Source organism: Elgaria multicarinata, chromosome 9 (assembly GCF_023053635.1).
Source record: "Elgaria multicarinata webbii isolate HBS135686 ecotype San Diego chromosome 9, rElgMul1.1.pri, whole genome shotgun sequence".
Taxonomy (NCBI): domain Eukaryota; kingdom Metazoa; phylum Chordata; class Lepidosauria; order Squamata; family Anguidae; genus Elgaria; species Elgaria multicarinata.
Window position 1 is genome coordinate 79,207,572 of NC_086179.1, and position 27,854 is coordinate 79,235,425.

General features: G+C 40.1%; 1 protein-coding gene across 1 annotated transcript; it reads left to right on the forward strand.

Annotated features, from left to right (window-relative positions):
* The first annotated feature begins 191 nt into the window (after nucleotides 1-191).
* Nucleotides 192-27,854, forward strand: SLC26A3 (solute carrier family 26 member 3). Its single transcript, XM_063134923.1, has 20 exons — nucleotides 192-322; nucleotides 3,756-3,895; nucleotides 4,172-4,282; nucleotides 5,977-6,128; nucleotides 7,560-7,724; nucleotides 8,402-8,554; nucleotides 10,381-10,463; nucleotides 12,376-12,523; nucleotides 12,646-12,759; nucleotides 12,848-12,925; nucleotides 15,408-15,503; nucleotides 18,647-18,753; nucleotides 19,461-19,530; nucleotides 19,617-19,709; nucleotides 22,053-22,148; nucleotides 23,276-23,509; nucleotides 25,402-25,456; nucleotides 26,122-26,270; nucleotides 26,637-26,702; nucleotides 27,767-27,854. Exons 1-20 carry the CDS (start codon nucleotides 192-194, stop codon nucleotides 27,788-27,790), a joined length of 2,265 nt encoding a protein of 754 aa, XP_062990993.1. The 3' UTR covers nucleotides 27,791-27,854.

Below are 27,854 nucleotides of genomic sequence, written 5' to 3' on the forward strand. Positions count from 1 at the left end.
CTAAGTTTCAATGCCACCGTCTTGTTCTGTTTGATCTTCAAAGGTGGTAATGCTCAATTTGAAGTTCACTCATCTGTGGGCTTCATGATGCTACGTTACTTTAAAAGCACACTCTGTTATTTATTTTCAGATGACTTTAAGTGGTTAAGGAGAATTCAAAAAGTTGTTATAGGGAAGTATTTTCTGGAGAAATGGTTGAACCTGTAGGCAACCAGTATGTTGTGGCCCGGCCAGTATATTCAGACCTTTCATTTGATGAAGAACATCAGAAAGTACATAGATACCATAAAACCTTTCTGGATAATCTCAGAGTCCGCTTCAGGTAAGAGACATTCTTTTGAAATCATTGTTATCAGTGTTGTGATTTCTGGTTTTTTCCTCCCTTTTATTTTGTTTTGTTATTATATATATATATATATATATATATATATATATATATATATTGTTTCTAATTGCAATGTATTAAAATTGCTATAAGAAACAAATGATTGTGTGCAATGGGGTAATAGTTCTCTGTTTTCAGTCAAGTTGCTATGATCCTTAGTTGGTTTCCAATAAAGATTTTCAATAAGTTGTTTCTAGTGGGTCTTGCATATTCTTCTCTAGTATGCAGAAAGGAAAAAAGAAGAAAAAGAAAGAAATGTTACAGAGGACTAATCTTCATTCTGTTTAATTCAACGCATATAATCAAACCTCTCACCTGTTACTCAAATCTTTTCTATTTGCATAATGCTCCCTATGACCCAGATGAGGAAGCAAAATCCATCTAAAGGGTATGGAACTTTATTGTACCAACTACCAGATGGAATTCAAGGCCTGGGCCCAACTTGTTTGGAGACCCACCAATTCCTCATGTTCCATAGCCATCGCTAAAACAATGTTTCAATCTTCCCAGCTATGTATCACATTCAAATAAGAAAACAGAAATGTATTCTTGAAGGTTGCCTCAGTGCTGTAGAGCTCCTTTGCCCAGGGGGCTGATTAAAATTTCAACCTAACAATTTTTCTGAAAGCACTATATTTGGGGTGGGTGGGCTTTAATGGCCCAGGTTAATTTCATTGTATTTTTTAATATGTTGAGCCCAAGGGACAGATAAGGTGGGTCAGAAATGGAACTCAATAAAGCCTATCAGCGGCATCTTCATTTAGGGTGACCATATGACCGGATTTGCCCGGATTTGTCTGGGGTTTTGATGGCAAATCCGGGTGGGGGAGGGGAAATCCGGATTTTTTTTCAAAGAGCAGCTCTAATGGGAATTAACAAAAATGCTTATAAAGACATGAAACTTTGCACCATGACAGGATTTAGGTAGAGCTTTAGCCACACCAAATTTGAAACAGATCCGTTCATCCATTGATTTTTTAGGATTTTTTTTAAAATTGAGGTTTTAAAATTATTATTTTTAAAATCGTCATTTTTAAAGATAAAGAGATGAAACTTTGTACCATGATAGGATTTAGGTAGCGCTTTAGCCACACCAAATTTGAAACAGATCCGTTCATCCATTGATTTTTTAGGATTTTTTTTAAAAAATGAGGTTTTAAAATTATTATTTTTAAACTGTCATTTTTAAAGATAAAGAGCTGAAAGTTGGCACCATGATAGATTTTAGGTAGAGCTTTAGCCATACCAAATTTGAAACAGATCTGGGGCCAGTAGCAAACCCTGTTAACAACAACAGCAGCTTGCAATGAGTGAAGATACAGTCAGAAAAGATATTTGAGGGAAGGGGAGAATGAAACACACAGAGTATAGCAAAAGCTTCAAAGTACAGCAAACCTACAAAAGTAGGAGTGAGTGAAGTTAATTTCAGATACATTGAATCTCTCACTTGTTCTTTATTTCAGTGATTTTAACATTAAGATGTTATGTAGAACAGATTTGTCTTAAATGTGTGCTGTAAAATCAGACATGTGACCAAGGCTATGTTCAGGTGGGCACGCCCCCTTGGTATTGGACACGCCCCCTTGGGGGCGACCATGTTGTCCTCCTTTTTGGTTTCCAAAATATGGTCACCCTACTTTACTACATTTCTGGAATGTTCTCACCTCTTCACCATGCTCCATCCCTAACATTTCTTTTATAACTGTTGTTCCTGATATTCTTTCCACTTGTTTTGTTTTGTTGGAATAGGACATATATAGATAGATAGATAGATAGATAGATAGATATAGATATAGATATGTGTGTGTGTGTGTGTGTGTGTTTGTTTGTAAAACTTTTCTGTATAATGAACATTATATAAGTTATTGTAAACCATCCAGAGAACTTTATGTTACAGGATGGCATACAAATGTTGTAAATAATTTTAATAAATTTTAAAAAACTAAATTTGAAAATGTCTAATGACATAATAACACTAAAATAAATTAACTTCAAAAACCTATAGAAATATGGGGTTACTACAAAACTGTGGGGAAATAGTTACCTCCAAAATAGGGGAGGGGGGTAACATCAATGCCATTCCTCCAGGTCTGAAATCCAAGCTGAATTACCACGGAATAAATTTACCTCAAAAACCTGTCAAAGAAAGGGACTACCTCAAAACTGTGGAGAAATATGTATCTCAAAAATGGGGGAGTGGTGTGGAATGGAACCACTGAACATCACTGCTACTCCTGCAAGTCTGAAACCCAAGCTGAATTACCACAGCCAGACAGCTTTTTAGATCCCCCAACTCAGTCAATGCAAGGCTCAGAATGTAGCTCCACATTGTCACAACAAGGCAGTGCTGAATGTCTCAGTTGTGAACACAATAGTTGCAAAACAATTGTCTCCAGTTCCTGACCTGCGAACAGGTATAAGATGGCCACCTAGAGGGCAGTTGTGAAGTTGGGCTGCCAACTCTTTTCTGCCAAGGTTTCTGTACCATTATAAACTCCATGACAAGCAGAAATTACACAGGTGAAGCTTTTCCAGGCATGCAGATAACTTCCATATGAAAAGTTTGACCTGTTGAGGTTTGATGGTTATAGGAATATTAAAGCTACAGTCATCCCACCAGAACAGATGTCAGCTTCCGTACTGTCAGGATGATTCAGCAAAGGTGAGAAAGGACTTGGTGTGCTTAAAAAGCTTTATCAAATGCTGTTTTATTGCTGTGTTTTATGAGTTTTCCTAAATTGCCTTTGAAATCTTTGGAATGAAGGGCAGTATAGGACTTTTAAAAAATAATAAATTAACAAGTGGGATATGCAACAAAATATGGCTGTATGGAGAGCTCCAGTTCAGAGTTCAAGCTATCCAGCAATGTCCTCCTTTACTAGGATCTTGCTTTCCACCCCTTCCGCCATTTCCCTTCCCCAACAGATACTCAGCATCCATTGCAACTGAGCATGCTTATTCCTCATTCAGCTGATTTGGATTTTTTTTTTTTTTTGGTTCCCTTAAATATTTTTTGTTTTCCAAAAATGTTGAGGTACCTCCAAGGGTGGTGACACCTCCCTCTTTCTCTGTAGCCCAATTCTGGCTACAATCGGGCTTTCACCAGCTATATTCTCTCTATTAAAGAGAATATATTCTCTTTAATACATTCTTTATTAATCATGACTAAATTATTCTCTGTGAGAACAGCATTTGATACTTGCTGGTTGATCTGCCTCTACATAGACTTCCCTGATGAAAAATTATTAGTTCTAGTCTTAGTAGCAGTAACAGAAATTTAAATCAAACTTCTTTCCATTACATCATCCTTATCCTTTCATTAGGAATATTGTACTGAAATTCTTGCATGTTTAAATTACTGTCTCTTCAGCTGCACTCCACAAAAAGCCAAGAAAGTTGCTCTTCATTTGTTTCCTATCGTCTCCTGGCTACCTGCGTACCGCTTGAAGGACTGGATTCTCAATGACATTGTTTCAGGAATTAGCACAGGGCTTGTTGCTATCTTACAAGGTAAATGGTTTTTAATGTTTAAAAATTTAGTAAACAATTTCTTTCCAATCTCAAAAACCAATCTAAATTAGTGCTTCTGGAATGAGACACATCAGTGGAGATCCCTTCCATGAGCTCCTCTCACTTGTCCCATTCTGGAAGCGCTAATTTGGGCTAATTTCCAGTTGGGTGAGCAAGCACTAGTGCCCCATTGCACTAGCATTTGCTTTTGCTAGCCCTGTGGTAGCATTGGAATATTCTCCAATGTGATTTGCATTGTTTTCTCTGTCATTTTAGGTCTAGCATTTGCTTTGCTGGTAAATATCCCTCCAGGCTATGGACTCTATGCAGCTTTTTTCCCAGTGATTATATATTTTTTCTTTGGCACTTCCAGACACATATCAGTGGGTAAGTTGAACTGCATTCCAATGAATCTTTAGGTTATACTATCTCCACCAAGCTTTTAATTAACCCCACATCAACTTTTTCTATAAAGTTGTGTTCACGGATCAGTTCTAAGAACTGCTCCTCTACACTGTTCTTGAGGAAGTGACCCCAACACCGCTATTCTACAACTATACCATATAATACCATAAAACAAGATGTTAAACCCCATCAAAGTGATATTTTCTGGAATCACATGCAAATATGTCAAAATTAATATGTAGAAGTAGGATGCATTCTGTAGGTAGCGCAGGCTGAGACATGGAATAAAGAATATGGATGGGATTTAAATCTCTGTGGTTTTAGATGCATACACATGAAGCAATATATGAGTAAATGATGATCTATCTACTTTCATGCTGGGAAATATTCCATGCATATTTATACCAAGCCTTTCCTAACACAGAGGTGAATGAGGCAGCCCTTTTTCTCATAGAGCTGTGTGTGTACCAGAGACTCTATGTATGTACCACTCAGTCAGAGTTGATTTGGTACTGGGGGACTATTGATGCATGACCCTCATATGTAGGATGTACTAGGGTGGAGTGGAGGACCAAGCCTCAGGCTCATATTTTCTTAGAACCTTTAATTTAAACCAGAATTTGCATGCACAGGCACTTATACAAGTGGGTCCCACCCAAGTGATCTGTCCACCGCCATAAATGCATACATACGTACATACATGCATTGTGTGAGCTGACCTAGTAGCACAGGCATGGTTTACTAAAGATTCTCTATGTGGTGGGTGAAGGACACATAACTGTAAAGCTCACTCCCATTGAAGCCACATGTAAACCTCAGGGCTTGCCATTGTGAACTGGCTCTAATTCTACTTGTCCAAAAAATACCTTGCAACCTGCTGAATTTCAAGGTTGCTTGCCAGGCATCGGTCTTCAGCTCACAAGTAAAATTGAACTAACTGAACAAGTTGGACCTGTAATAAAATGTTGAAGTGCATCTTCTAGGATGTTCCATTCCATTCCCTCTAGTTTTCTTCCCTACCCCAACTCCAACAGTGAGCCAGCATTCCAGTGCCACTAGACACACTCCAACCTCATTGAGCTGCTTGTGGGTGGGCCCACCAAGGATATTTTTCTAAAGAGTTTTTGTACTTCTGTATTCCTTTGGGTTTTCCTGAGCAGGCTAATACCACCTTCTTGGGTGTGGATGGTACCATTTTGGCTACATAAGGACCAGCAATGGGAGAACTGAGCTCATTGTTAGCATAAATTATTTTATCAATAACCCAGTTAGGTTGCCCAGAAAACAAATCTCAAGACGAAGAACATTGTGTGACTTCAATGCCTGAAGAACATCTTAATGAATGCCCAGTGGGGATGGGGGGGTGCGTTAATCTTTACTCTGTGCTCTCACACTTAAGCAGAGTATGGTACATTCATTTTTATTTGTTTGTTTATTTCATTTCTATGCCATCCATAGAGGAAGCACTCTGGGTGGTTTACAACAATTTGTAAAAATACAACATAATAAAAATAATCTAAAACTTTTAACATAAAAAAACTAAAACAGTGTAAAGACCTAAAAACTATTTCAATAAGCAATGTTTATTAAATGATTAATTAAACATGTTTCTTCTATCAACAAAATATTTTAAATTGAGCAATAATGTTTCCTCATCCAACACTATTGTCATGTAGGCCCCTTTCCTGTGCTGAGCTTGATGGTAGGAGGAGCAGTTTTAAATATGAAACCTGATGAAAAAAATGGCACATCAACAATCAATTCAACGCTTGTTGAGGAAAGAGTAATGGTAGCAGCATCTGTGACTGTGCTTGCTGGCATATTTCAGGTAGGTACCAAATTCCAAACAACAGACAGTATCCCATTCTGCACTAACACTACTATAAATTATGTTTTGTGAGTATAAGTGACTTCTCGTGTTATCCCAGCAGCCGTTGCTGGCACAACGGGTTTTCTGAGGAATTTATATTAGGGCCAGTGCCGAACTGGATATTACCCAGTATCTATAATATCTTCTCTTCATCTGTTTATCCATCCCTGATGCATCCATCAATGCTAGGAGAAAGCATGTGCACTGATGAACAAGTAGTTCTAAGATGATAAGGAATATGCCAAGCCTCTGTTATTTGATACACTAAAGCTTTGAATCCCCAAGAAATAACCAGTCAACCCAAAATGGCCTCTCGGCACCTTACTTGAGTCATTTCAGAGTCACAATTCATCAAGCAATATTGTGACAAGATTGTGGGAGAAGTTGGGGAAAAAGCAGATGTTGTGGTGGAGTTAAAGGTATTTGTGTTAAACCAGGAAATCCTGGTTCAAATTGCAGCAATGAATGCACTGGGTGCCTTTAAAAGAGCCGCCATCTCTCACCTTCAGTACTACTTGGGTAGTGTGGGATGATAATACTGGTCTGCCTTACAAGATTGCTGTAAAAATACTTTAGGGGCAAGTTTAATATTAGTTATCCTCACCCCAAAAGTAACACAGCGAAATATCTCTTCTCTGCAGAAGAAGTAATTAAAATCTTTCCATTGTGAGTATCTTGCAACTGCATGCAGCAGCATACGCATCTCAGTATTGTCATATGCCCAATGGCAGTGTCACTGGCTTTAATTAAATTCACGATCCTGGTCAACACATTGGATAAAGAAAATTCTAAACATTACAGTTCCCACATGAAGCCCATCACAGTGATGTGCTTTGAGCAGTGCTCTCATGTTGATTATGGTAATATCTAAGGGCTTTTCTACATGAGGCATTTAACCCACACCTTTATTTAGGCTTCTGCTTCTGGATTCTTTGCGGGATTAAAGTTGGCTCCTTTACATGGTTTTTTCATGGGGTGTGTGTCTTTCTCTACCTCTCTATATGTTCCATTACGCAACAAGGTGGCATTGCGGTATTACACAAGGGTTCTATAACACCGTTGAAAAAAGTATGAGACCTTCCTCCATTAGGGGGAAAAGGCCACAATAATGGTTGCAAAGCATGGGATAGGCTCTGGAGGATGACGACATCATATAAAGGACCCACAAACTACTGTGAGTCAGGAAGCACAAGGACACAATAACAGCCTCGAATAGAAAGCCTCTTTATCTACATGAGATAATGAAATAATCTGAGCTAACATATGAAGTACTTTAGTATATAGATATTAAGTATTATTACTTGGGAATTAGCAAATATCTATTTTATGTTTGCCATTTATTTTCTATTTGATTTTCAAACAAATGCCATTTATTTCTTTGTGTTCCAGCTACTGTTGGGTGTCCTACGGATTGGTTTCATAGTTATTTATTTATCTCAGTCATTAATAAGTGGATTCACTACAGCTGCAGCTATCCATGTTTTCGTGTCCCAACTAAAATTCATCTTTCAACTGACAGTTCCTGGATATAACGTACCATTGGGAATTATATGGGTATGTCTTTCATACACACATGTGATTATTCCTCAGAGCCCTTCTCTCTCTCTGATTGTTATGAGGTATTTAAAAAGTAACCACAAGAAATGCTCTTAAATACACAAGTGCCTTTTTAAATTAAAGAACTATAACAAGCCACGATTCTCTCAGCCTCCCCAGCCCCAAATCAACATTTATCTATGACATTCCACTATTCCTCTGAAAAGTTAAGTGCATGATATGTCAGGTTGTTTTTATCTTTTTATTTTACTTTAATTGTTGCTTTAATGAATTTTGTATATTACCCTGTGATTTCACAATGAAAGACAGTAAATAATAATAATTGTATTAATTATGATTTATTATTATTATTATTGTTATTATTATTATTATTCAACTCTATTAAGTAGCTTAGGCTGAGAATGATTGGCTCAAAGTCCCATGATGAGCTTCATGAGTGGGAATTTGAATCCAGGCCTCTCCAGGCCTAGTCTGGCACTCTGACCACTACACCATGCTGGCTCTGGTTATTGGGTGGGTAATACTACTAGCCTATTTTACAAGGCTATTGTCATATAATATGTGTGAAGTGCCTTGAATACTTGAAATGAGATATATAAATGCTAAGTATATTGTCGTCATCTTCTCTGCAACATCATGTTTAGAACACTATTTCTTTTTTCATTGTATAACAGACACTTAGAGACGTATTTCGTCAGATTACGAACACGAACGTTGCAGATGTCATCACCGCACTGATAATCTTGGTTATTGTGTCTGTGGTCAAAGAAATAAATGACCGGTATAAAACCAAGCTCCCAGTACCTATCCCCATTGAACTCATTGTGGTAATGATTTTTCCTTATCTTTTTGAAATAGATATAGAGAAGAACAAGAATTTTTTTAATCATAATTTGTTCTATGTACTGTTGCAAACAATTTAATTTTTTATCTATATTGAGATAAACAAGACCATTATACTCAAAAACCCAAAAATGTTTCCTATAACCCTCCACAATTGATGTTTCCTCCTGAGTTTGTAGAGAAGCAAAAGAAACTAAGCCTAACCCCTTGCGATTAAAAGCAGTGAACTGGGGAAAAGGGGTGGAAAGACTGATGATAGTTCCGCTATCAATTGTCATATACAGGTAATTGCTTAAGGTGTCTTTAATATATTATGTACCAAAGCTGTCCAGTATACTTCAAGAACATCTGAACTATATAGCATTACATAAAACCAACAATTAAAAACAATAAACAATAAAACCAAACCAAACATGTTTCGACCCAATATGGTCTTCCTCAGTGGTATACTAAAATTAACATACATATGAAGTACAGAAATTTGATTTTGGATCGTTTTGGCCACTATTCCGTTGCTCTTTAAAAAAAAGGCTAAACCACCTTATCAGGTGGGACAGGAGGGCATACATAAAAGCCACTAGCTTTAGAAACAACCTGAATCCAGTAGGCTTTTTATAGCCTTTTTTAAAAAGCAACAGAATAGTGGCCAAAATGATGGCTATGTGCTACTTCCAGTATCAGAGGCAGTAACCATAGATACACCAGTTGCCAGCTTGTGGGTTTCCTGTGGGCAGCTGGGTTGACCATTTTGTGTGAACAGAAAGCTAGACTAGATGGGGCTTGCTCTGATCTAACAGAGCTCTTCTTATGTTCTTATGCTCTTAGGCTGTTATTGACAAGGGGGCTGTCTATATGTGATGAAAGCCCTGGGATGGGTGTGCAGTGGCTTGGGGTCAATTTATGTGGTGCAGAAGCCACCGCACAAGCATACTGGGGCTTTTTCCTGAAGCTCCGAAGCAAAAAAGTTGGGGATTTACCACAGCCTTTTTGTCTGGAGCGTGGCAAGGACAGTGCATCACCATCTGTCGCCGCTGCTCCGGGGTCACGTCAGAGGCATGGCTGGGTGGATGGTGACCCCTGATTGATCACTGCCTGCCTGGGGAGGGGCTGAGTCAAATGGCCGCTGGAACACCTCTGCACTTTCTCCGTGGGGAGAAGAGTCTCCCTTTTGCTGGAGGGAAGGCTCAATCCATGGGGAAAAGTCAGGGAGGAATGGCAGCAGCAGCTCCCCCTCTCATGATCCTAATAATAATAATAATAATAATAATAATAATAATAATAATAATAATATGTTTCTTACCCGCCTCTCCGTTCTGATCAAGGCGGGGAACAGCAGCAAATATAAAATACATAAAACTGAATTAAAACATAATATACATTGTTAAAACATCCTAAAAACATTCTAAAAACATCCTAAAATTCCACTGGATAGGCCTGCACTCACTCCTTTGCATGGCACTAATGGGACGCAACCCTGCAGGATCGAACGCGCAGGGTTTGGGGAGGGAACAACCCAGCGCTGTGAAGATACCCCCAAGGTCATGCAAGAAATGGTCTCAAACTGGGCAACAATGGAATGCCAGTCTTCCCATTTCAATATAACTACCAAGCTATCCCAAGATAAAATTATGCTGAGATGGTTTGGTCATTGTTATGAGTTTTTTATTTCCCGCACTTCAAATATTAATAGATAATATTTGAAGGTGAATTTAACAACACAGAGGTAAGGATCTGAAGATAAATGACATATATTACTAAAGGATACCAGAGAAACACTCGTTGAAACCTTATGTATTGTGCTCCTTTCTAGACGGTCATAGCAGCTGGGCTATCCTATGCCTTCAATTTCAAAGAAAAATTCAATGTAGACGTTATTGGAAACCTAGAAAGTGGGTAAGTACACACTATTTGTAAATGTTAATGGGAAACACACCTTTTAGGATTTATTTATTTTTTCATTACAAGTGAGGCCGCAGGAGGAAATTTTGCCACAGTTTTGCAGGGGAAAACACTGCCCATGCACCAGTAGGACTCACTGGTAGAGCAAGAAGAAGTTAGTGGTTCCTAAAGCAACTAGAAATGAGCTGAAACACTAGTTTTCGGAATGGGGCAGGTCAGTGGAGTTTGCAGAAGGGAACCTCATGGATTTGTCCCATTTCAGAAATGAATGTGTCAGCTTGTTTCTGGAGTTGCTTTAGGAAGCGCCAGGTTCCTGTTGTGCTCTCAGTGGCTTCCAGTAGTGCAAAAGAATGAGCAAAGGCACTGTGACACACCGGATGCAGCACCATAATTAAATGTATATTTAATACCGCGGAGAAACAGGTGTAATCCACAACCATAATCTGAAAATACATCTTGTGATATATTGGGTTTGATTTAAATAAACCCAACAGGGACTTCTGCTTATGGAACGGTTGTTCTACACCTCCCTCTAGAAGATTGCATGAGAAAAGCGAAACAAAATGGGCCTCTGTTTTGATGGAACCTCTGTAGCACTGTGCGAACTTTAGAACATGACACATGCCTATGGAATAGCACCAGCAGGCCACAATTCTAAACAAAAAAAAAAAAACATACAATAAAATCATTAATATCAGAAAAACACATTAAAAATTCCAACCCATTTAAAAATTAAAAAACAAACAAACACATGTGGTTGTATCTAATGCTAGTCCTATAGAGTAGACGCATTGAAATGATGGTTGCTTAAGTTAGGCTGATATCAGATAAAACCCACTGAATACAACACGTGCAACTAAAAACCAACAGCCAACAACAATGCTCTAGCAGATCAACACCACAGAGCCAGTGTGGTGTAGTGGCTAAGGTGTTGGACTGGGAGTTGAGAGATCCGGGTTCTAGTCCCCACTCGGCCATGGAAACCCACTGCGTGACTCTGGGCCAGTCACAGACTTTCAGCCCAACCGACCTCACAGGGTTGCTGTTGTGAGTATAACATGGGAGAGAAGGAGGATTATGTACGCCGCCTTGGGTTCCTTGGAGGAAAAAAGGTGGGATATAAATGTAATAAATAAAATAAAAAGTGTCGCCAGATAGGAAGGTTGACTACTAGCCTTCGTAAGAGACGAAACGAAAGGTGGAATGTCAGGCTATCCCTGGGAGGGAATTTGACAAGTAGAGACAGCCCTACTACCTAGTGATGCTTTCTGACTTGGGAACCCTTCCCTTAGATAACGGGTAATGCATGATGCTTGTGGTTATGCATGATGCTTGTGGTTACTCTGCAGTGATACAAGGGGCTCTGCAGATGCTCCAGAAGCATTTCTGCTCTATAAATATTTTTATAATTGTGTCAAAAAAAGGCTCAGGTTAAGCACTGGATTCAATTAAGAATTGGATTTAGTAGTGGAAAATCTTAATCCAAAACCAAATTTCTTAAAGGCTGCAGTTGACCACAGGCAAGACAGAACTCACCAGATTTTCCCCACATGCACCCACACCACAAACATCCATGCTATGAATGTTTGTACTGCAGCATTGTTCTCTCCTTCCAGTTCCTGCCACCACAACAACTTTTACAAAGTTGGCACTCAGATACCCTAGGAGGTGGAGACGACTGCTATCTAGCTGGGTTTTCAATTTATTTAATTTTAAATTGGTCTCTACAGTCCAATATCCCACATTATATCACTGCTGGCCTGCCAAGGCTGCGTTTTGTGCTTGGCCCGTCTATGCATATTTAATCAGGGAGCAGGAAATTCCTATGTCTTAGCATGCTGAGAATATTTCATTAAGCCTTTCTCTGACTTTTTAAGCCTTTCTCTGACTTCACTTTCATTTTCAGGTTTCAGGCTCCTGTTCCACCAGATATAACGTATTTCCAAAGGTGCGTGGGTGATGGTTTCTCCATTGCAATTGTTGGTTTTGCTGTAGCCTTTTCAGTGGCTAAAGTATATGCCATCAAGCACGATTACACCTTAGATGCCAATCAGGTAAGCAAGCAATGCATACCCCAATGCCACTTCGAATGAATGAATTGCCCGTGATGGCATGTGTCAGAGATGCTTTGTCTGGCCATTGAATATAAATATCGTCTTGGTATCTTTTTTAAAAGGAATTAATTGCCTTTGGAATAAGCAACATCTTTGGTGGCGTATTCAAAGGATTTGCTGCAAGTACTTCACTCTCAAGGTCTGGGGTACAGGAGAGCACAGGAGGCAAGACACAGGTATCAGACACTTCAAGACCCTGCAAGATCTGAATTCAGGAAATGCTTTTTCTAAGGCACAGATTTACAATGGACTTTTCTCATGTAGGTTGCGGGACTCCTGTCAGCTGTCGTTGTCCTGGTTGCCATCCTAGCCATTGGTCATCTCCTAGAACCATTGCAGAAGGTTGGTGCATAACATTCACTTCCGTTTGACAAGGTTGTCATTGTTTCCTACAGGACTGGGTGGGGTGAGGATGGAATCCTTATCACTGGAAACTGATGCTACAATTGTCAAATATACCCCAGATCAACATGCAAATGGGAGTCACAAAGTGTGGGGTTGTTATCTCTACATAACTGATAGGGTAAAACAAGGACTATTACAGATACAACCTGTAAAGGAGCTTGTTACTGTAGAAAGTGACAAAATAGCACCAGGGGGGATTCCACATGTCGTACAGAGGCCGCTTCCATGCGGCCCCAGTGCGACGTGAAAGCGATTGTGTAACTTGCCTGGCGAAGAGACAATCGCTTTCACGTCTCACTAGGGCCGCATGGAAGCAGCCTCAGTACGACGTGTGGAATTCCCCCAGGTTGAACAACAATGTGGCTTCTTGCAGCATTCCAGTTCAAGTAGCTGCTTTAATCCCTCCATATCTTCATCTCCAGGATTGCCTCACCAGACTTTGATACCAACCTGAATGCTCCATTGTCCTGTAGCACCATTCAGAAAAGCTAGTGATAATCTACAATAGGAAGGTTGTATATATAAGTGTCCCGATAAATCTGGAGCTACATGCAAAGCAGCCAGAAGAATGCACTGATGAACTGTTGGGTCTATAGTCAATCCCCTCCCCCTTATTTATTTATTTATTTATAATGCCCCCTTAGCCAGGGCTCTCTGGGCGGTTTACAGAAATTCTAAAATTAAGATAAAAACGAGTATACAAAATTTAAAATTCTAAAACACAGAACATACACACATAAAGCATTAAAAGCCATTAAAAACTAAAGATGTGGGTGATTAAGATGTGAGTCTTAACCTGGAGCCGGAAAGATAGCAGCGTTGGCACCAGGCGAGCCTCGTCAGGGAGATTGTTCCATAGTCTGGAATGACTATGCATGTTACTTCAGAACTGGCCATAGCTACCTCCTTTTCTATAGAAGGAATTACCTCACAGCAGGACAACAAAGCTTGATGATCAGAAATGGCCCAAGCCAAGACATTTTGGTGGCTAAATCAGAAAATCAAAATGGTGCCCTACTTCCCAATAGTAATGCTATTTTTATTTTATTTTAATTCATTGGAAAAAAAATCACCTATTTTAAAGATCATCTCAACGTGACTTACAACAATAGAATGGCCAATATATATATGTAATATGTGGATCAACAGTACATAAAATATTAAACGTGGAAAACCAGCACTTAACATAATGAGCCTGGAAGTAAATTAAGTAACAAAAATAGCAGTTCATAGAGCAGTAATCCAAAAATATTACTGAACAGTAGTAATAATAACAGACAAAACAAAAGGGAATAGAAAATATTCAACCAGAAACCTTAAGCAAACAGGTTTTAACCAAACTTCTGAAGACATGGAATACAAGGCCTTGTGGGCGTGATGGGTCTCACTTGGAAGGGCATTCAACCAAGTAGGCCCCACCACCAAGTAGGCCCTGTTCCTTGGCACTTCCTGCCATACCTCTGACTTAATGATTTATTATCATTAATGACAATTGTAATAAAACAATTGGCATTTTTTCATCTTTTAATAGTGCCCATGAACTGCCAGCTGAGGCAGAAGCATCCTCTGTCTGGCTAACGATCTGAATCCCCCTTTTCGTGTTTATACAGTTTTCTTGAATCACAGCTCAGAATTTGTTAGAGAATTCTAGCCTTTCTATGAATAATTTCTGTGAAAAGAGCTTCCATCACTTAAATAAAAAAAAAGTCTGGTTTATGCTGGGCTTGCTTACTCTCTGGCCTTAGCTAGACCTACCGGTTAGCCCGTGACAGAGGAGGGAAGATCTCGCGATGTGTTTATCGCAAGATCCCTCCTATGTTTACAGGCAACGTGTGACGACTTCAGAAGGAGAGGCGTTGCGCCTGCCATTTTTTTTAACTTAAAGGGGCAGCAGCGCACGAATGCTCATGCGCAAACAGTAAGTAATTTTTAAAATTTAAATTACTTTCAACACTCACCCTATCCTCGATGGGCACACCGCTCCTTAGGAGCGCTGCACCCCGTGCACAGCTCCCGGCTCGTCATGAGGAATTGCGCAGAGCCAGGTCAACCCACGGCGCCTGGCCACACATTCTGCAGTCTCATGCTCAGGAACGATCCCGGGGATCACCCTGGGATAAAGCCCCATCTAGCTATGGCCTCTCTCTCTTTTTAAGATCAGTAGGCATTGGCATGTAACACCACATCCTCGTAGTGAGCTGCAGGATAGAATAGAATACTTTTTTTTAATGTGCTGTCAATATGCTTCATACCACAGTACATACATTACACATGATGAAGACTGACACCTTAATGGTCCATAGCAGGAATAAGGAGAGAAGCAGCAGCATTACCCTGGGATACACTTCCCTATTTCTATTTTATCAAGTATTGCTTTTTCTTGCCTGACATAAGATGTATTTTGTTTTTTCATTGACAGTCAGTCCTCGCAGCTTTGGTTCTTGGTAATTTAAAGGGAATGCTGATGCAGTTCAAAGAGATCATAATTTTGTGGAGAAAGGACAAGTATGACTGTGTAAGTAAATAATAATGAATCTCAGCATGAAACCCACTTGGAATTTCATTTTGGGTTGGTCTAAAGCCTATGTAAACGTATTGTAAAAGATGGTTGCTCATAAAAACTGCCACGGCCAGTCCAGATTCCACTGGTGTTTTTATTAATTTTGTCTGATACACTAGGGTGATCATATGAAAAGGAGGACAGGGCTCCTCTATCTTTAACAGTTGTATTGAAAAGGGAATTTCAGCAGGTGTCATTTGTATATATGCAGAAACTGGTGAAATTTCCTCTTCATCACAACAGTTCAAGATGCAGGAGCCCTGCCCTCTTTTAAATCTGGTCACTCTAGTATAGCTCCTGCACTTTAACTGTTGTGATGAAGAGGGAATTTCACCAAGTTCTCCATATATTTGTGAACCGCCCAGAGAGCTCCGGCTATTGGGCAGTATAGAAATGAGATAGATAGATAGATAGATAGATAGATAGATAGATAGATAGATGAAACCTGCTGAAATCCTATCTGTACAGCACCATGTACATTGATGGTGCTATATAAATAAATAAATAATAATAATAATAATAATAATAATAATAATAATAATAATAATAATTCTTTGCAACTGTTAAAGATACAGGAGCCCTGTCCTCCTTTTAATATGGTCACCCTAGATACACATAAAAGTATGTACAAAAGAGGGCAGGGCTCCTGCAACTTTAACTGTTGCTATAGAGAGGGAATTTCACCAGGTGCTGCCTGAATACAAATGAAATTCCCTTTTCTCTACAACTGTTAAAGATACAGGAGCCCTGACCTCCTTTCCATATGGTCACCCTAAATAAAAGTAAATCCTGATACTGGGGTGATGTATGTGCAGTTTTTGACTGCTTGTCGTTTTTCAGCTTGTTTGCTCATGGAACTATTGTGCTAATCTGCAGCATGACCATAGGCAAATACATTTCTTCCTTATCATTGGAATGTACACACTATTGTGTATACCTCTAAGACGACAACAATAATTTTAAGAAGATTATCTATGACAGGAGAGCAGAATCTCTTTCAGCTTGAGGGCTGAATAATATTTCTGAGAAGCTGTCAGGGGGCGCATTCCCGTGGTGGGTGGGCTGAAGGGAAAAGAGGTGGGGCCAAACATACCAACATATTTTAGCATAAACTGGACTTACTTGGCACCTACATTATATGCTTTTAGATGCCAGGTGAAGACCTTTTTATTCTCCCAACATTTTAACAATCTATAAATTTTAAATAACATGGTTTTAAATTTGTAATTTTGCATTGCTGCTGTTTTTATCTGGTTGAGCTTTTATATTGTATTTTATATTATGGTTTTATACTGTTGTTTTATACTTTGAACGGTTTTAATTTTTGTGAACCGCCCAGAGAGCTCCGGCTATTGGGCGGTATAGAAATGTAATAAATAAAATAAAATAAATAAAATAAATTACTTCCAGAAACTAAGAGCTTCTCTAAACAAGCCATTATAGCACGTTTGTTTCTGGCCACTCATGGAAGTTTCCTGTTCAATTTAATGATGCTGTAATCAAACAGGAGGTCTCCCATAGCTTCCCCCCACACCCTTATTCCATTTCAAAACACATCACAGAAATCAGCAGGGTGTAAAGCTGGCATTGTGCTATGAACCTGCCGAAGAAGAGAGGAAGGACTTTGAACGGAGGGAGTAGAGGGTAAAATGCCTCCCTGCAACAAAGGGGGGCAGATCCGATTACCATGTGTCTACTTAGAAGCAAGTCCCGTTGGGGTCAATGGGGATAACTCCCAAGTAGTGTGACGAGGGTTGTAAATTTACAGCCAAATCTTACTTCTACTCAGAAGTAAGTCCTGGCTTTCCTGGAGGCTGTGAGGAAACAGACAACAAGACACCCCCCGCCTTTGCACATCTGCCAGGGAGGGAGGGAGGCACTCCCTTGATTCAACTGCCCTTAAAGGAGATCTGGGAAGCAGCAGCAGGAACTTCCGCCTTGTCACTCTCCTCCTCCTGTGTAATCCAATGCATATGAATCTCGCCAAAGAAACAGAAAACGCAACAGCAGTGGGAAACCAACAGGATTTCCCATAATGTAGAGAAGCTCTAAGGATTCGGAAAGGTATTACAAGTTTTTAGAATGAGGAAGAACTGCACAAAAGTTTTTTAAAAATGTGATTGGTGTTTGGTGGAAAGGAGGTGGGGCCTAGGGAGGCCAGAAGTCCAAGTTCACCCCCCCCCCCGTCCTGAGGTTCTGCACTCCGATTTATGAGGAAGCCAAATAATACATACACACACAAACACATTTGTCCACACATTCCAGAGACAACTCAGACAACCAGGCATTATTAAGACAACCAGGCATTAAGATGCCTTTTAATAATGTGCTCCTTTTAATAATGTATTAGTTTTATATGTTTTAATCAATTATATGTATTTTATGGTGTTTGCATTTGTGTTGTACTCTGCCTCAATCCAGAGGGGGAGGCGGGTAACAAATAAATTTATTATTATTATTATTATTATTATTATTATTATTATTATTATTATTATTATTATTATTACAAATCCAGATACAAAGGCTAGGTAATCCGCCATAGAAAATGCACCTTTGCTGCTCCTCAGAATACATAATAATGAACCAGAAGGAGCATTAGCCTGCCTATGTTAACTATCATGTTGCTAAGTTCCTGAGCCAAAGAGGCGTTAAGGGTGCTTCCAGATAGAAAGATCCTAGCAGTAGCAATCAGAAGGTATCATGCAGCTGTTCCATCTTTTCTTCCTTAATGGAATTTCTCTGCTAAAATAAAGATGGAAGAAGTGGTGGAAAAACAAGGGAGGGTTATGAGCAGAAGACAATGATGTCTGGACCCTCTGTAAAATTCCGTGAATGAAGAAAGGGCAATAGTGTAACAAAGACCTCATCTGGAAGCACCTTAAGTCTCACACCTAAATATTATTATAAAATGCCTTGGATGCCTCTCTCTGCAATAAATATATTTCATGAATCCTTCCTACTATCTTTATCATGACTTCAATCCTCGACTCAATGGCTGTGCCATTGGTGTTCAGGGTCAGGAGTGCCTTATTCCTCGTTCTTTGCTTTTACTCATCACAGAGTGTATTCATGGTGATGTGGACTTTTTTTTTTATCAGTTTATCTGGATTGCGACCTTCCTAAGTGCTATTTTACTGGGGCTGGATTATGGACTAGCAGCTGGACTAGGATTTGAACTCCTGACTGTCGTGTTTCGTGCACAGTTGTGAGTAAACATTTATTCCACTTCTCCTCCACTTGTCAGCTGAAGCAGCTTAATGATAAAGCACAAATTCATCACAAATACAGTGCAATGCAATGAAATCATAAAAATGACAAACAGCAACAAGATAATCCATTATCAGCAATCATTGTTTACAATAAGAGTTTATAGTACTTATTTATTTATTAAGTACAATAAACAATTATTGCTGATCTTTTTTCTGTTCATCATTTTTATGATTTAATTTATTGTGCTTGTGTTGACAATCAACTTGTTTTAATTACAGGTGGTCACATTTCCCAGGTTGCTACTTGGACAGTCTACATCAACACATCTGGCACCTTCCAGATGTGCTGGACTGCAACTACCATACTTTGCATTAACCTTCATATCTCCCCACACTCCAAATCCACATAAACTGTAATTTACTGGGGATCTGGTGAGCTCTCTGCTAAAGAACACTTGCAGAACTGCAATTACCAGGATTTCCTGGGACAAGGAAATTACTTTTAAACTGGCTTTAAATCACAATATTCATTTAAAAAAGAAAAAAGTAACAGTGCCCCTGTGTTCAACAGGAATTGCTTCCAAGTGTGCACAGGATGGCATCCTAAGGTGGTAGTGTCAGTTCCATATTAAAATGTCAACTGAATGATCCCTCTTACTCTGCGTTAGTCAACTCATTCAATTTTTTTTCATTTATTTTGCAGTCCAAAATGCACACTTTTGGCTAATATTGGAAGAAGTGACATCTATAGAAACAGAAAAGATTACACAGATGTAAGAATTCTAATTCTACTAGCTAATGTTTGCAAGTTGATTGTGATGGGAAGTGTTAAAATAAGAGGTAATATTTTGTGGCCTAGATATACGAACCAGAGGGAGTGAAGATCTTCAGATGTCCATCTCCAATCTTCTTTGCTAATATCGAATTCTTCAAGGACAAACTGACTGCAGCGGTAAGCATTTTACTGGTGATAATTCCTTAACAGAAATTGTTTTTTTTTGTGTAAACAATACACTATGAGACAATAAATATCTCCTCTCCTTCCTGAATCTTTGGAAAGTTTCAATCTTTTCACAGGAGGGTTTATTTATTTTTTAATAAGAAAATGATATTTTTAAACTAAATAGTAGATATGACACAGGCTAGTAAGAACTTGGTGTTCATTCAACAATTTATGACATGTTTAGGGTTTCCCCCACATTCTTCTCACTATGAATTTATTGCCCAAAATTATTTTTCAGGGTCATTTGTTCTAGCAGCATCTGGCAAGCATAGTACTGGTGGTGAGATCGCTTTCTCTCTGGGGCTGACTTTACATCTTTTAAGCCCCACAGTGGCTGAGAATAGTCACTGTCTCAGTTATATCCACCTGGGTAGCAAAGTGTGAACAGCAAATGTTAACTTTTGACTTAATACTCCAGGTTCTCAAAGAATGGCCCCGGGATCAGATTCAGAGACACAGGCCACAGCTAGACCTAAGGTTTATCCTGGGATCATCCAGGGTTCGCCCCTGCCTGAGCACTGGATCCCCTGTGTGTCACCTAGATGAACAGGTTTGACCCCTGGACGATCCAGGGATAAACCTTAGGTCTAGCATGGCCACATAAAAAATAAAGTGGGTGAATTTTACTCCCAATGTGATCTAGAAGTAATTAAAAAATCGTAGTTTTCTCCACACCTGTGTCTTTTAAAATTAACTCACGGATTTGAGCGCTATCTACATGAGTTACCAGTAGCATCCTTTAGAGAGGCATTTTTGGCATTGTGTTTCCAAACTATGCCTTCACAATACTTAGAGGGCCGTTACTGTAAAATACCTGTAGAATAGAGGAACTGTATATGTTGTGCTCAAGTAGTAGAGGACCTCAACCACTATTTATTATATTGCTCTCTGTATTCTGAAACCAGGACAAAATTTATTTTGAATCTGTTACGGGATATATCTAACAGTGATGACCAAGTTAAAGTTATATATTTGCTCTCTGATGCTGACAAATTTGTGACAGAGTTGCAAGATTCGCAGTGGTTGCCCAAAAATTGAGAAGAAGATTCATAGAGGTCAATATGGTGAACTGTAATGATGAAATCTAACATGTTCTAATATATCAGTAGTATTAACTTTTATACATTTATGGCCCTTTTAATGTAAATTCTTAGTGTCTTACTTTAATTATTTGTATTAAAACTAACTTTTATATATTTGTGAGCACCTTTTAATGAAAACCTTTTTAGTATCTTTTTGTATTTTACTTCTTTGTATTGTAAAGTTTTTGTGTGCTTACCTATGTATTTGTAAAGTTGATATGACCATGATGGTTGAAACAACAAATAAACGAGATATCTTGGTTATATGACACAGCTGCAGATTCACAGCCACTGCAGGGCTTTGCAAAGCTATGGTTAAAAAGTCAGGGACTTACCCTGACTTTTTCGTTGCGAGCTAGGTTATCCCAGCCCTTCTGCTGTCTGACCTCACTCCGTGGTCAATCCAGGGGGCGGGGTGGAGTCCAGGGCCCTGTCTAGATGTCGTACTGAAGGCGCATGCATGCGCCCCAAGTACGACCCCAAAACGATAGTGTAGACTACAGCCAGAAGAGATGGAGGAGGAGGAGGAGGCGGCAAGGTTGCGAGCTAGGTTATCCCAGCCCTTCTGCTGTCTGACCTCACTCCGTGGTCAATCCAGGGGGTGGGGTGGAGTCCAGGGCCCTGGGGAATCCGGGAGCGTCCTTGCCGCCTCCTCCTCTGTCTCTTCTGGCTGTAGTCTACACTATCGTTTTGGGGTCGTACTTGGGGCGCATGCATGCGCCTTCAGTACGACGTCTAGACAGGGCCTAGGTGGATGGAGACCAGTAATTGGTCATCGGAAGGAGGAAGAGGGCAGGGGGGCAGTTCCAGATGACTGCCAGAACCCCCATGCTCCCTCCTTGGCATGAGGATTACCCAGCGCAACCCTGTAAGAGCAAAACTGCAGGGTTTTGGGGAAGATGGTACCAATGTGGTAGCCATCAAGGCACACACCCCTCTCAAAAATCCTCTTGCATTAATTAGGTTCACTTTAATGATGTTCTGAATGCTTCTTGGAGCACCGTGTGCCTATTCCACTTCCTGTGCTGGACTCCTTTAAAACTTCTTACAATTCAGGACAAGGTGGTGGTGAAAATGGGCAGAAAAGAAAATGTATCTCTTTTTAAACCAAAGTCCATATTCTCCACTTGAAAATGTGTTTGGAATTTATCAGCATGATGACTAAAAAAACACATTCCTTCTATAAACCGATAAAAAATAAATGTTTTAGGTTGGTTTCAAACCATTGAGGGTTCTACGCAAGCGCAACAAAGCTTTGAGGAAAATCAGAAGGATGTTGAAAAACAGAGAGCTTCAAGTGACACCTGTAAGTAACCTGAATCAATGAAATGGCAGGTACAAACTTCTTGCCCAATTTTCAAGTGTCCCATTCCTTTCAACAAACCTTTCTTGGGGACTGTCTATATGTGGGGAAAGCCCCACCATGACTGTGGATCTGCGCTATATCAGTTGGACGACGCAGGTGCAGCTTCACAGCCACCATGGGGCTTTCCCGTGAAGCTGCAGATTGAAAAAATTGGGGATTTACCCCAACTTTTTCAATCAGAGTAATGTCAGTATGGCTCTTCTGCTGTCTGACATCACTCTGGAGCCAATCTGGGGGGAAACCAGGACAGTGCCTGGTGGAAGGCAACTGACGATTGGCTAACTTCTACCAGGAAGAGGGCAGGGGCAACTCTGGTACCCAGATGGCCGTCCAGAAGCTCCACGTTCCCTCCTCAGTGTCAGGATTACTTGATGCCACCCCAGGAGAGGGAAACCGCAGGGTTTCAGAGGGAGGCGGTGCCAACCCGGCACAGTGAAGTTTACAGAGTACAGGATAAGGGCCAAATTATGGTTTGCTGATGCTCATTGTTCAGCAAAGTACAACACTAAAAAAAAAAGGTTTAGGATTCCTTTCCTAAATATAAGATTTTAAAAGTGTAGGGAAAAGCAATGCTTTCCATAAGGATTCAAATTCCCTCAAGTTTCATTCAAGAAAGGGTTAAGACTTAATCATCACTGGGTAGTGGTGGGGGCAGATACTAGCGTTGGAACATGGCTTGGGGCCATCATACCTGATGAACGCTTCTCCTGATCTGAATATACCCAGACACTACATTGATATCTGGGGCTCCTCTCCAAAGGTAACAACAACACAGCTGGAATTCAATTGTATGAGAGCGGTGAAGGATTTGAGATTATACCGAGTTGACAGTTTCTTCAGCTAACTCTGTGTGGTGAACATATTTCACTATGATTCCTTAGATAGTATCTAGAGTCCAGAAGAATCACATAAAAGTGCCCAGAGTCTAATGTTTGCTGTTTCTCACTTACATTCTTCAAAGTTACAGGTAAACAGCTTACCTTGAATACCAACACTGACGATGACATGTCCTGAGACATCTTTGTATGAATATTTAGCATTTTGATCATTTTCTGTCTTTAACACAGGAAGGATTTCTTTGCACTGTTAACGGTCTGAGTGATTCAGATGAAGAGCTGGATAACAACAGAATTGAAGAACTGGATCAGCCCCTAGATACCAAAGGTCTGCCAATGCAGATAGACTGGAACTCCAACCTTCCTCCCAACATCACAGTTCCAAGAGTTGACATACACAGCATCATCCTCGACTTCTCAGCAGTATCGTTTCTTGACGTTTCCGCTATGAGAGTCCTCAAAGAGGTAATTGCCTTCTGTACAACTTCCAACAAATGTAGAAGCAGAACATTATTTATGTATTTATTTCCCTTACCTATATATCTCACTTTCCCTCCAAGGAACTGAAGGCAAAGTATATAAATTCTCTCTCCTCACCTCACTGTTATCCTCACCACAACCGTGTGAGAGGTTAGACTGAGAAATGGTGACTGGAACCAACCCAGTGGATTTCATGGCTGAATGGGGATTTGAACCCAGCTCTCCCATGCCCAATACTCCCAAGTTCAACAGTCTAATTACTCTGCCACACTGGGATAAAAATAATATTCGCATCACATTCTTTTTATACCATACATGGTGGGTTCTTCTTCATTGGAGGTATTTCAGCAGAGGCTGAACAGCGATCTGTCACAGGTCCTGCACTAGTGGAGGCTGGTGGTTCCAATGTCAGTGGGGCAGTGAATCTTTTCCAGGTTTCAGTCAGAACCAGTAAAGGGGCTATCCAAGGTGCTTCCATACCTTGGATAGCTCCTTTAGAGTTTTGACTGAAACCTGGAGCAAATTCACTGCCCCACTGACCTCGGAGCCACCAGCCACCACACATGTGCTCTCCCACTAAACCATCCTTCCCCACCCAGATGCCCTTCAGATGTATTGGACTGCAACTCCCATCATTCCCTGCCACAATCCAACGTGTAGCTCCTTTGCTGAGGGAACGTCGCTGGCTGCCTTTTAGTTACCGGGCCAGGTTTAAGGTCCTTGTACAACTTGGGACCAGGATACCTGAGAGAGCACCTTCTCCCCTATCACTGAGTTCATTGGAGGGCATGCTCCTGGTGGTCCCACATAAACCTACCGTCTGACTGGAGTCCACCGGAGAAGAGCCTTCAACGTGGTAGCCCCTGCCTCTGGAGGTCAGGCAGGTGCCAACTTTGTAATTCCTTCCGGTGCCTCCTGAAAATGTTGTTGTTCCAGGAAGCCTTCCCGTAATGACCAGCAACAGTTTTATTGCACTTTTGTTTCTAAAAACGTATTTTAATTGTATTCTGTTTTCATTCTTTTATTCAATTTGTCCACTGCAATGAAATTTGTGAATGAGGAGCGGTATATAAATATTTCAATTGTGTGTTTTTTTTAAAAAAAAAACACTTCTGGAGGGCACCATGTTGAAGAAGGCTGCTTCTCCTCCAGCTCTTACACCTCAGACAAGGCATTCAGACACATGGGTAGCCTCAGCATGAAACCCACCCACCCCATTTCTAGGTACATCTAACTTCCTTCGGGGTTATCTAACTTCCTCCAAATTGTGCCAATACACCTATTCCACCAATATCCAGATATTTTCATTTTCATTTGTTTAATCCTCAAATAAAGGATTTTTTTTTTAATGTGAAGGGCTTAGTGACAATAGGAGAGCTGCATGAGAAAACTACTCTCTATTTTGATCTGCTACGATTGATCTGAAGTGGGGGGAAATGTATTGCCACTAACTTCACTAACAGCAGCATTTGCTAATGGCGTGAAAGGGAAACACAAAACTCACCGCCACCACTACTCAGCTTAGCAATGCCAAGGGGACTGCAAAAGCGTTAGCCATTGTTGAGTCACCCTTCTAAACTTACTTTACCTTGTATGATGGATGCGCCATGTCTATTTTGCCACATGGATCTCCGGCATGATGAAGCTGCAGTTGGCAAAAGGCTTCCTGCCAGATGTGCCATTCATTGGATACAACGATTTGACCATGGAAGTGGTACAGTTGCTTATATGGCAGTACTTCAGTGTGCCAAAAGGTCAGCTTGTGTGAGGCAGCCCTAAGACCACTGCTTTGCAGTTAGAAAGCTGAACATTTCTTTAATGTTTATGTATACTTTTATCAACCCATCACTAATGGCCACTCATTTCATCTTTGACAGACTTTGAAAGAATTTATCAGGATCGATGTGGATGTATATATTGTGGGAGCGCATGGTAAGCCGACCCAGTTCCATTCCTATTTAAACAACAGCAATAACATGCTCAAAGTTTACACTTTAGTCTGCCTTCTGCTAAAAGTACTTACTTGTGAAACATTCCCATTAATTTCAGCAGACCTTACGTACGAGTGTGCATGCTAATATAGACTTTTGGAAATAGATCTCACTAAATTACAATATATAGTTGGCCTTACTATATACTATAAATCTAGATTTTAATGTGCAAGGTCATTCTTGTTTTGCACCAAATAATGTTACGCCCAGCTCCTGCAGGGTTTGTAGCACGGTGTGGCAAGGCAATTCACAGGTAGCAAGGAGAAATGAGAGCAGAGTGTCCAAGTTACTCATACTCGTAAGTCAGCCTGTCCCAGAAGCCATCGGATCAGGGATACCACCTGGCCAGTTGTGGCCTATTAGAACAACTTCGTTGGCGGGGAAGTTTGTCTTCCTGGATCTCCCTCCTTTAGTCAGACTAAGGTAGTGACACACAGGCCTGTCATCCCTGCCTGTTACCTCTCTGGTTGCCAGCCCTAATGGCAGGGCTGGTCCTGAAAAGAAAATAGGTTAAATTAATTCAAATGTAGTGTTCAAGATGTGTGTCTTTCCCCCTGAACTCTTTTCTACATCTCTTAATGTGTTTTGTTTTCTCACTCCCCACAGATGGCCTTCTCAATAAACTGGAAATATGTGGATTTTTTGATGATGAAATTAAGCCATCCATGTTTTTCCTTACTGTTCATGATGCAGTTTTATATATATTGGTTAGAAAGGATATTGCAGTCAGCTCACCAAAGTTCAAGCCTATTACGGTAAGGATGTGCTGCCTTTCATTTGGGCTTGCTTATCATAGTTGGTAGCATCTTCATTTCAGAAGGTGAATTTTCTCTATTTTATCCTGGAGACCAGTGCTGTATATTTGCAAACAGGCCTTTGTGGAGCTAGTACCACTGTTAGTACTACTAAGCATTCATCCATACACAGAAGGCACACTAGTAACATGAAGTAACTTAGTCGGGAAATATATTTAGTTAACATAATGCAATTCATGTTAAGTATCATACTGATAGAAGGGTGACTGATGTCAATTTAGCAAAATTAAAAATTAACTGATGCCTTGAATGAAAGAAGAAAAAGCAATATTCCTTCTTAACTCTGGAACATTTGTTCCATCACAGGAAAAGGAAAGGGAAGTTCATTACATAATCAATACAAATGGAAGTCTACGCAGTCGGGGATTCATGGTAAGGCATACTTTATTTTATAATCAGTAACGTTAAGAGCATTTTGGAGACTGAAGTAGCTCCCCTAAAGGGTGTTAGTGGATAGTCCTTTTATTTTGAAGGGAACAGTGAGGAAGAACAGAGACAACTAGTGTCATGGACAACTTAATTACAGAGTATGCCCATGCAAGTGCCTACTTTCCCCTGCTCTTTCAGTAGCCTAACTAGTAGCTTCATCACACCAGCATTATACTGTGCAATCACTATGAATTGCATGCAAAGGACTCCGAAGTTTTCCAATTTATAATCTGCTTTTACTGTGAAGTACTCCCATGCATCCTGCCTTAATTGTGCTTCTTAGCCAAAAGAGCCGACATATTTTGGACTCCTTTAAAAACGAATCTTTTGTTGTTCTCCGAGTGGCCACTGGGGGTGCAGGAGGAGGATTTGCTATTTTTAAACTGCAAATTAAACAGATGCTTCCATCTGAGTCAGTTTTAAAGATAAAGACATCAAAATTGGCACAGTAATAGATATTAAAGAGGGCTTTCAGCATACCAAATTTGAATTGGATTGAGTCATCCGTTGATTTTTTATGATTTTTGATATTTCCCCCCCTTAAACCCTTTTCCTGGTATGCAAAGGGTCTTAGGAGCGTCGCCACCCGGGGTGTGATTTAGCTAACAACAACAACAACTTTAAGCTATGGGGATAATTCGAGGGATACGGGTACGTGGGATGAAACTCTAGTATTTCCATGCTTTACAGTAGGAATAAGTAAAGCAGTACATGTTCATCTGCTACTAAAACTTTATTGGTGCTTTGGCTCCCACACATTTATAAGACACCATTCATACCTGGCCTATCTGTGTAGTAGAAACTGAAATTCACCTGAATGGATCCTTTGGTAGACCTCACAGGTCTGGTGTAGCTAGATATGATGGTTCTCCTTCAGATGCTGTCTTGTTCCTAGAAGTAGATGCTTCTAGAACTGGGAGAGTCCTCCAGCATCACTTGTATAAAATGCTTTAAATATTCTTATGATAGATATATAACTTGCTTATTTGCTTCTGTCTACCCCACAGGCACCATCAGAAACAAAATTCTAATTGTCATAGATATCGAAAATTGGAGAATAAAACAGTGGGGTATAAAAGAGCCGGAAGTTGATAG